The 10,537-nt window shown below is 46.1% G+C and overlaps 1 protein-coding gene across 4 annotated transcripts in view; it reads left to right on the top strand.

Moving 5' to 3' along the window:
- Positions 1 to 1,100: 1,100 nt before the first annotated feature.
- The window catches only part of DENND1B (DENN domain containing 1B), a 269,366-nt gene continuing 259,929 nt past the window's right edge, over positions 1,101 to 10,537 (top strand). For 3 of the 4 annotated variants that reach the window (XM_062211550.1, XM_062211548.1, XM_062211551.1), the window contains exons 1-2: positions 1,101 to 1,197; positions 3,458 to 3,522. In XM_062211550.1, coding sequence (XP_062067534.1) covers positions 1,181 to 1,197; positions 3,458 to 3,522 — 82 coding nt within the window. In that variant the 5' untranslated portion in view covers positions 1,101 to 1,180. Of the gene's footprint in view, positions 1,198 to 2,400; positions 2,503 to 3,457; positions 3,523 to 10,537 lie in introns of those variants that run through there. The other variant, XM_062211549.1, reaches the window with a different exon arrangement.

Here is a 10,537-nt window from a genome sequence, read left to right as displayed (position 1 = left end):
CTCTGTCAGGTGCAGCCCTGGGCAGGGTTTGCAGTGTCCACCCCATGTCCTTCCTTCTCAGTAGGCCCTGCAATCAGGGCAGGGAGTTAAGCAGCACAAGCGAACAGTCCGCATCACTTAGACCTGGCCTGAATGCCAGCCCCACCATTACCCACGGCCTTGGGGCCTTGGCCGAGGAGTGGCACTGCTGAAGTGAGAACACAACCTGCCTAACAAGTGCTCCGCGGGTCGGCCCCACCCACCCTCGTTCTCCAGCCTTGCCTTCGCCGGGCTCCCCGGGCGGCCAGTGGACCTCCGGGGCCTGCAACCGTGGACTGTGTGCCCCAGTTAGTCTCAGGTTAGGCTGCAGCCGTGGTGCAGCGATGTCTGTTTCCCATCTGTGCAGGCGGGCGGAGCGCTATCCTTTTGCTGCTCCACAAGACTCTTTAGCAGGTGCACGTGTCTGAACATTCCTGAAGCAGGAGGGAGCAGCTCTGGATTTCAGACAGCGGTAACCGGGCTGCAGCTGGAGTGAGGCTGCAGCCAGGAGCAACCTGGACTCCGCATGTGCAGTCTGGAAACAAACGAACCCCGTTCTGCGCGCACGCTTTTGGGGGGAAGACCGCGAGTCCAGGTACTTTTTCAGGGTCTTGGCTGTTTGGAGGAGGGGTGCAGTTCCTGAGCCCTGACGGCCTGGGGAGCTCGGACCGGCTGGTTGGTCCCGCGCCGAGGACAGCGAGCACCTGGCGTTTCGGGGTCGGTGGTGGAGCGGCACGTGAGCCCTCCGGGCAGGCACCTGCGCGCCCCCCGAGCCCCCCGGGCCGTCCCCGGGAGCCGCGGCACCCACCCCCAGCCCTCGGCAGGCTCCGGCCGGCGGGCCGAGCGGCCCAGGTGAAGCCGCCGGGCGCGTCCCCGAGCGCCCCTTCCCCCTCCCGGCGACTTCCTGGTTTGCAGAAGGTGCAGGAGGCGCGGCGGGCGGCCAGGGCGCAGGAACCGAGAGGCCCAGCCTGGGCGGCGGCGACGACGGGGGCGGTGGCCGCGCCGCCGCTGCTGTCACAGAGGCTCGGGGGGTGGGGAGGGAGGCGGGGAAGCGCCGGGGGCGCCGCCGACATGGACCCGGCGCGGCCGCCGCTGTGAGCGGCCTTCTTCGGGGCGGGGGCGGCGCTGGGCGGCACGGACGGCCCCACCCCGACATGTAACGATGGACTGCAGGACCAAGTGAGTGCGGCCCGCGGCGCCCCCCGACCCCCGCACCCCGGCCTCGGGGCGGCCGGCTGGAGCGCGGGCGGCAGCGCTGCGGCCGGGCCCGAGCCCCCTGCCGGCCGCCGGGGCAGCGCTAGGCCGCAAAGCCTGGGCGGCCCCGCTCCCCCGGCCCGGCGGGGTCGGCTCCTGCCGGCCGCTCCGGCGCGCTGCCTCCCCGGGCGTCGGGCGCCGCCGGCGCGGTGGCCTGTGCGGGGCGTGGGGTCGCGGGGTAGCGGTTCTGGCGAGCGCCTTGCTAGCGTTAGGGTCGCCGCTTCTCCCCTCGGCGTCTAGATCCGTTCGGTGTGGGATGTCTGCTCTTTCTTCTTGGATTCGGTTGCCCTCCCGTGTTTGTGGATGGAGCCGCTGTGCCCGTGCCTCCATCTGATGGGACCTGGTTAGAGGGAATTTGTATGCGGGGGCTGAAGGACGCGTGGGCGGTTGTTTTCCCTCAGGGTAGAAAGCGGTTTGAAGAACGGTGGGTCATTTTGTTCCTAGGCATCTCGGGGCATGAGTTTTTCTGTTTTTCCCCTTGAAACTTACCCTGTCTACACCGCACGCTCCACGAATGTCGTGTATATTTGGGTTGCCGTAAAAGACCTTTTACATAGCGCAAGGGAGAACTGAATCAGGATTTGACTTTGACACCTAAGGCGAGGTTCCGGAGAACATTAGGAAAATGGAAAAATTCTGTAATTCAGGATTACTTTGTTCAGTGGTTGGCAGCGCGGTGAGTGGGTTAAGTGAATAAAAGGCACACTTTTGGACACAGTTGTATCAGGAGAAAAGGAGCCAGCCGAATCTAGATTATGCCCATCGGAACAAGTTAATAGTGGGAAGGCCGTAGAAAAGTGGTTTGTACATTGCTTTAGGTGGCCTGTCATTCCCTGTGGTTCTACATTCATGCCTTGTAATATTTTTTCTTTAAATCAGCATGGATTTGGAAGTCAGAGCTGGCACTGGTTTCTTGAAGGAAGTGCATATTAAAAACGGGCACCGGCCCAAGACCGAGGTCTTGTGCAGGATACCTGCTGGAGGACGTTAAGACTTTGGACGTTGTGTCGGACGCTGCTTCCTCTTGTGTCTCCTGCTGGAAAGAGGCTTGGGAACAGAGCTAAGTTTGGAAAAAGAAAGCGTCTGAGGCAATTTCAGTGCAGGCTGTGACATTTAACCAGTGAAGAGGTTAAGTGTGTGAGTTTTGAATGAAGCTCAAGCAACCTTCCAGTTCCCACTGGGAAGATTGAATGTGGAGGCAGATGTGCAGTGTCCCCAAGGATAATGGATGTAAAGCAAGTCTTTTTTTTGGGGGGGGGGTGAGTCTCAGAGTCTGAGTAGTTTGCCGCTTTAGACATGGGTTAGAATAGTAACATACTTAAGAAAAGTAGATGCAAAGTATCACATTTATGGAGCATTATGAATGTCCTTGGTGATCTTGGTTCTGGCAGGTGGGACCAGGTAGTCAACATTTTGCTTACGTTGCAAGTCCTCTGAGGGAGGCTTGAAAGCCTGTTTCAAATTCTGTTGGCAGGAAATAAAGACACTCAGGGACACACCAACGTCCCAATTTGCTTCAGTTAGATAAAAGCAATGCTTTGCATTGATAGGATACTTAATATTTTACAAAGTAGTTATATGTGTAGGCTTTTAAAATATTTATTTATTTGAGGGGCAGAGGGAGAGAGAGAACGTGAGAGAGCTCCCGTCTGACGGTTCACTTTCCAAATACCCACAATAGCTAGGGGCTAGGCCCGGCTGAAGCCAGGAATCAGAAACTCAATCCAGGCCTCCCCCATGGATGGCAGGGACTCCAGTTCTTCAGCCATCTCCTGTGCCTCCCAGAGTGCTCGCTAGCAGGAAGTGAATCCCATGTAGAGCCAGGACTCAAACCAGGGCTTCAGTGGCATCTTACCTGCTAAGCTGTCTGCCCTGCACATAGGTTTGTTTGGTTTGTAATCCTCACAGTTATTCTGTGAAATAGAGGTGGCACTTGACAGGCAAGGAAATAATGTCAGAGATTAAATGCTATGCCTCGAGTCTCAGAACTCCAAGTCTCATCTGCCTTACGTGGCTAAACTGAGAGAGCACTTTCCTAGTTACTTCTGCTACACTGTAATGACGTATGTGGAATATAGAGAGACAACAAGAAGAATCGTTCAGGAATTAAGAAAATAGAAGCCTTGTAAAAACACTTGCTTATTTGTCACAGGAAGTAACTACAACAAGGTTCTTTTTATTTCAGGGAAAATCCAGAAAGAACCTTTGATTTGGTACTGAGAGTGAGATGTCATGCCTCTGAAAATGAAGGTATGTGTGTTCTTTTAATTCTTAAAATAGCTGATTGAGTCTGTCAAAACCAGTTGGTATTGTACACTGCTGGGACATGATCGTATCAAGGGAAATAATAGTACTGAATGTGTATTCTGCCTCAAATGTCTCAGATTGCTGGTAATAAAATAGATGCTGGGGTTGTAGAAGTAATTGAATGTTATCTGTGTGGCTTGAATTTCAGCCGTGTGCTAAGTTCATATAACTTACAGTTCAAGTTTTTGTTCATTGATAGAGTTGTTAACTTTGGTATAAGGGCATGTTTTTCTGTTTTATTTCATTTGTGTTTGAAAATTTAGCTCCCCCTCCCTTTTAAAAAATATGTCAGTGCCAGTACTAGTAGGAGTTATACCGATACCCTTTTTAAAAATGTTTTTAAAAAGATTTTATTTATTTATTTGAGAGGTAGAGTTACACAGAGAGAGAGAGAGAGAGAGAGAGAAAGGAAGAAAGGAAGAAAGGAAGAAAGGAAGAAAGGAAGAAAGAAAGAAAGAAAGAGAAAGAAAGAAAAGTCTTCCATCTGCTGGTTCACTTCCCAAATGACCCCAATGGCTAGAGCTGAGCTGATCTGAAGCCAGGAGCCAGGAGCTTCTTCCTGGTCTCCCACGTAGGCCATCCTTTACTGCTTTCCCAGCCATTAGCACGAGCTGGATCAGAAGAGGAGCAGCCAGGACGTGAGCCAGCACCCAGATGGGATGCTGGTGCTGCAGGCCAAGGCTTAGCCCACTACACCACAGTGCCGGCCACGTATACCCATACCCTTCTAGTGATCCAGGATGCAGAGTGTAAGTATCCCCTCCACTGGATTTTCTCCAGTAGCACAGCACTTTCAGGGGAGGGTAAATTATAGTGTGAGATTACTTGGAAAGGTTTTTAGCTGTCAGATCTGTATGATTTCCTGAGAAGATGAGAATACTTTAGTGTTGTGATTTTTGTTAGTTCTCTTCCCTACTTTTGTCATACTGCATTTGTGTGCTGGGGGAGAGGGGTAGTAGGAAAGAATAAGTACTGTCTCTTCATGCTTATTTCCTTCCCGTGTGCATGACTATATTTGCAGTGTCCTTAGACTCTAGGTAGTAATGATGATTAAGTGCGGGGTTTTGTCAAGAGTAGGTGGCCAGCCTAAAGCCTTGGCGGAAAGTCTGCTGACTTGGTGTTCCAGGAACTAGCCAGCAATTACATGCTGCTAAGCCATTTGGAGCTGCATACCTTTGAAATAGAGGAGCCCAACCCAGCTGTGGTGAAATGAGCATGGTTAATTTTAGGTAGAAAGTCACATCTTGGCTCTGCTAACCCCGCCTGCTGTACTTCTTGGACTCATGGAGCTACAGCTGTGGCCAGGTTTGTCACTGGCAAGGAGTGATCCCAGGTTGTAAGGAAGCCTCTACTGATGAAAGAGGTTATCTTTTGTTGTCCTTTAGGTAGGGAAGTTTATCCATTTGCAGTCTTACCAGGTCCCACCAAATCCTCTTTGCAGAATAGACTCTCAAATGGAAACATTACATCTTAGCTCTGATTTAACTCTATTCTGTAGTGCAGTTATACTATGATTTACTCTTTATTTTTTTTTTTACCATAAAATATTTATTTATTTGAAAGGCAGAGTTACAGAGAAAGAAGGAGAGCCAGAGAGATATCTTCCATCTGCTGGTTCACTTCCCAAATGGCTGTAACATTGGGGGCCGGGCCAGGCTGAAGCCAGGAGCCTAGAATTCCATCCAGGTCTCTCACATGGGTGGCAGGGGCGCAAGCACTTGGGCCATCTTCTGCTGCTTTTCCAGGCTCATTAGCAGGGAGCTGGATCAAAACTGGAGTAGCCGAGAATTGAATCAGTGCCCATATGGGATGCCAGTGTTGCAAGTGTTGGCTTAACCTGTTGTGCCACAGTGCTGGTCCCAGTGTGATTTAATCTTGAAAATACCAAATACAGTGTGAAGTAAAGCTCACCTGATGTGTTTGTAACACAGGCTGAATTTACTTGGAAAGCATGAACTCACTATAATTTTGAATACATGCCAAAATGGTCTGATGAAAGAAAATGATTTGCCGTATGAAACACCTCACGTGTGCCTGTGTCAGAGGGATTGTGACCGTTTCATAAAGACCTCTGAGTGTCATATCCCTTCTTCCTCCCTTCGTCCTTCACTTTTCATGAGCTCATGATTCCAGCTGGAATCTTCTTCTGCTCTTTTTAAATTACCATCTTGTCTTCTTGTTGTTGTTACTGTTTAAGTCACCACATTTGAAAAACATCTTCGTTTCTATTTTAGCAGTTTATTCAGGTAAAGTTGGAAATATAATAAATGGAAAAAATAAGTTCTGCTTCTCTATAGGTTATAGTTAACTCATTTTAAATGGCTGATTGGCAGCAGATTGTAAATACTTAAACCATATAAGAAGCATTAACCTTTCTTCTTTTGTTAAAAGATTTATTCATGTATCTGAAACTCAGAGTCAACAGAGAGAAAGAGAGCATACGAGTGAGCGCTTCTATTTGCTGGTTTATTCCCCAGATGACTGTAATGGCCGGGGCTGGAACAGGCCGAAGTGCCAGGAGCTTCTTGTAGGTCTCTTATGTAGGGCCTTGGGCCATCTTTTGCTGCCTTTCCCAGGCCATTAGCAGGCATTTGGATTGGAAGTGGAGCAGCTGGGACATGCACTGGCGCCTGTATGGGATGCTGTTGTCATATGCAGCGGCTTTACATGTATGCTACAGTGCCAGCCCCAAATCTTCATTCTTTTGATTGTGACATAAACAGTATGAATATGTCCAATATTGTAGGGCCTAAAAATTTTTGTGCCCTGAAAAATAATGTATCAAGAAGGCTATAAAAATAAAAACATTATGTCACTTTGAGTGTTTGATGTTTCTATAATATTTTGACAATTATCTGCTTTACTGCTGAATACTAAAGGGAAAATTTTATGGAAATTATTTAAAGAGATATTGGAATATTCCTACTAACTGTTGATAACCTATTCTATAAGAATTTGATATGTATAACCACCTGTTAAAAAGTAGAATGTTTTTTGTTAACATTTAAATGAGCATGGATGAAATTCTTTTGTAGTTATAGAGTGAAAACAAAAGGTGTACATTAGGATGTTTTGGGGTAAAATATAAAACTGACTTAAACAACAAAGAAACTTGGTTTCTGTAAGAGGAAGCTCAGAGGCTGGTCCTCAAAGATCCAGGTTCTTTTTGCACCTTGAGCTCTGCCGCCCACAGAAGTGGCGTCAATAGAAGTCTGGGTTCTTTGTGGTTGTAATATGACTGTCAGCAGAAGTTGGAACTCTGCTGCTTTGCTTATGACCATGAGAGCAACAGACACTGGCTTTTCACAGCTCTCCAGAGCCAGAGGTTTCTTTGCAAAATCTCCCAGAACACCTCTCCTTGAATCCCAGTGGTCTGTGTTGGCATAGGCCTAACCATTCTTGAAGTAGACTTTGGTGGGACAGAGGTAGAGGGGTGGGTGCCAAGACTATCTTGATGAATTCAGCACACAATTGGCAAAGAATAGATGTTTGGAAATCAATTGAAAAGCCCATTGTCAAAGATTGCTCAGAATATTAGTTTATTTTTGAAGACTGTATGAGAAAACACATTTGGGGTAAATAATTTGGTTTGAACTAAAGTTAGTAATAATTGGTTGAAGTGTTTGGCATGCTTCTCTATTTTTTATTAGAGAAATTTAAAATTCTTTGATTTATCTTGAGTAGTTTAGATCCTAAGTATCTTCAGAGACAAGTTACTAACTTTTAGATAGTTTTTTTTTTTTTAAGGTTTATTTATTTGAAAGAGTAGCAGGGAGAGGGAGAGGGAGAGGGAGAGGGAGAGGGAGAGAGATTGAGAGATCTTCCATTCACTGGCTCATGCCCCAGAAGGCTGCAGTGGCCAGACTGCGCTAGGCCAAAGCCAGGAGCTGGGAGCTTCATCTGTGTCTCCCACACAGATAACAGGGGCCCAAGTACTTGGGGCATCTTCTGCTGCTTTCTTCAAGTCATTAGCAGGGAGCTTGATTGAAAGCGGAGCTAGCGCCCATATGGGATGCTGGTGTTGCAGGTGGCGGCCTTACCTGCCACGCTACAATGCCTGCTCCTGGAAGGTTTGAAATGGTATTAGTTGTTGAAATAACCTGATGTAACAGTTCTGGTTAAGATTATGATCTTTGATCTATTGCTATTTGGTTTTATTTCAAAGACATTACATTGATTTTTTTTTTTTGGTTTTTTTTTTTTTATTAAACTTTTATTTAATGAATATAAATTTCCAAAGTATAGCTTGTGGGTTACAATGGCTTCCCCCCTCCCATAACTTCCCTCCCGCCCGCAACCCTCCCCCCTCCCGCTCCCTTTCCCCTTCCATTCATGTAAAGATTCATTTTCAATTCTCTTTGTATACAGAAGATCAATTTAGTATATATTAGGTAAAGGTTTCAACATTTTGCCCATATAGCAACATCGAGTGAAAAAACTACCATTGGATTACTAATTATAGCATTAAATAGCAATGTACAGCACATTAAAGACAGAGATCCTACATAATTTTTTTTTTCAAAATAATTAATTTTCTATGCCATTTCCATTTTAACACCAGGTTGTTTTTTTTTTTTCATTTCCAATTCTCTTTATATACAGAAGATCACTTCAGTATATAATTAGCAAAGACCTCATCAGTCTGCGCCCACACAGAAATGCAAAGTATAAAAATACTGTTTCAGTACCAGTCATAGCATCACTTGGCTTTAGACGACACATTAGGGACAGATCCCGCATGGGGTGTAAGTACACAGTGACTCCTGTTGCTGACTTAACAATTTGACACTCCTGTTCATGGCGTCAGTAATCTCCCTAGGCTCTAGTCATGAGTTGCCAGGGCTATGGAAGCCTTTAGAGTTCGCTGACTTTGGTCTTATTCCGATAGGGTCATAGTCAAAGTGGAGGTTCTCTCCTCCCTTTGGAGAAGGAGATTTTTTTTTTTTTTAAGACAACCTATTTTAGAAAACTCTGGAAAGTGGCTTAGTTTCCTTTTGGAGAGCTTCTATGATTTAAAAATTGCTGTGGGAGAATTTGATGATGTTTCTCTATGGTGTACCCTGCCGGTTGGTAGAGATGGTTTTGATGGTATTCCATGCACTCGATGTAGCATTTTTTTTAAAAAAAATTGTTTTATTTATTTAAAATGCAGAGTGACAGAGAAGGAGAGAGAGAGAGAGAGAGAGAGAATGAATCAATCTTCCCATCTGCCGGTTTACTCCCCAAATAGGCTTAATGGCTTGGGTTGTGGCTGGGTCAGGCTGAAGCCAGGAGCCTGGAACTCCATCTGAATCTCCCACGTGGGTGATAATTCTACCACTTTTGCAGGTGGCATTATCAGGGGTCTGTATCGGAAGTGGATTAGCCTGGACTTGAACTGGAGCATATATGGGATGCTAGTGCCAAAGGCGGTGGCTTAACCTACTGCACCACAATGCCAGCCTCTGGCTGCAGCATTTTTGTGTGGAGATTTCTTTGCAAGACAACCTTCTGGTAAATTGTACTTCAGCTGTCCAGAGGAAAGTGCCAACATGTAGACCTAATATTCTTCCTGGTAGATCTCCATGCTGATTGCTGTTGTCACTCTTCTCTCTGCTGTGTTTCTTACTTCCTAGCAGGCAGGGAAATATGGCCCCAGCGATGGCCTCTCCTCAGTTCTAATAACAGAACTTCTTACCAGACTACCCCCGCTTTCCTCAGAGTGATTCAGGACTTCAGGGAAATGAAAAGTGATGCTTCCTCAGTAGAGGGTTGGAGGTACCTCCTCTAAGGTTTCTCTTTTAGGCAGCTGCTTTGCAAATCCAGCTTTCTCTCTTCTGTTTCATTGATAGCTTGCTCCAAATAGCATCAGCAGCTGCTGCCAATACTCTGTACCAGGCGCACTTTGGCGTGTCTTTCAGGTGCTCACTGTGTAAGCCTCAGAGAAGTTTTATGGGGCAGGAAATGTTTATCTCCATGTTGTACATCCAGAGTCCGAAGCACAAAGAAATTAAGACACTCGTCCAACTTATTGCTCCAGAGTCTGTATTTTAATCACTGCTCTGCTCCTCTTGTTGCACAGTGACCTCCCAGTGCAGGCTGTTTTATCATGTGAGGAAATATGAGGGTATAACATATGTGGGGTGCAGACAGTTCTTTCTAAAACAGAAACATGGTGTGTTCCCTGTAGTTAATGAACCCAGCATCCTTCCACCTGAAACATCACTGGTTTCCCTCCTGTGGTTATATGCCCTTACTCACCAGGTGTCCTCTCCTTCACTCCACTTTTTTAGGGATTACATCTGTACATTCAGTGAATCTTTGATTTAACAGTGCTGCTTATTAGCAGCAAGTCTTATTTTTATTCTTCTCTATAATTTCTCTTAGAGACGAATCTCCCTTTGCTACAGACTTTCCACTTTAATCAGCCTATGCAACCCAGTAACAAATTATCCCCCTCCTATCTCTAGTTCTCATTAACAGTGTAACTACTTTTCTGTCTTCTTAAAGCAGAACCCAAGCCAAAGAATCCTTAGTTTCTCCCATGTATTGCACATAATAGGTATTTCTAAGCTCATGTTTGCATTTGGAAACTTTTTGTCTAGAGTGACACTATTTACACTAGAATCCACAGCATTTTGCTTCTATCTATAAAAACATTCTTACAGATCTAATATAGCCACTTGTAGTCATATACACACATGTAAACATCTGTCCTGTGAGAAGTAAGCTTTCTGTTGATCACGATTTATTAATTTGTGTTAAGAAAAAGCTTACTATGGTATCTGGCATGTTTAATGAATATCTAAGGAATGAACACAAGTAACTGAACCAAGCTTTATGCTGGCTGTTGAATGAATGCTGATTAAATTACAGCACAGCGAGCAGCTTTTAGATGTGATCTTAAATGGGTGCTTATATGACAGCATGGTATATGTTCACATGAGGGCCATTGAAAAAGTTTGTGCAGAAATGGAAT

Source organism: Lepus europaeus, chromosome 14 (assembly GCF_033115175.1).
Source record: "Lepus europaeus isolate LE1 chromosome 14, mLepTim1.pri, whole genome shotgun sequence".
NCBI lineage: Eukaryota > Metazoa > Chordata > Mammalia > Lagomorpha > Leporidae > Lepus > Lepus europaeus.
This window is presented reverse-complemented; position numbering and strand designations above follow the sequence as displayed.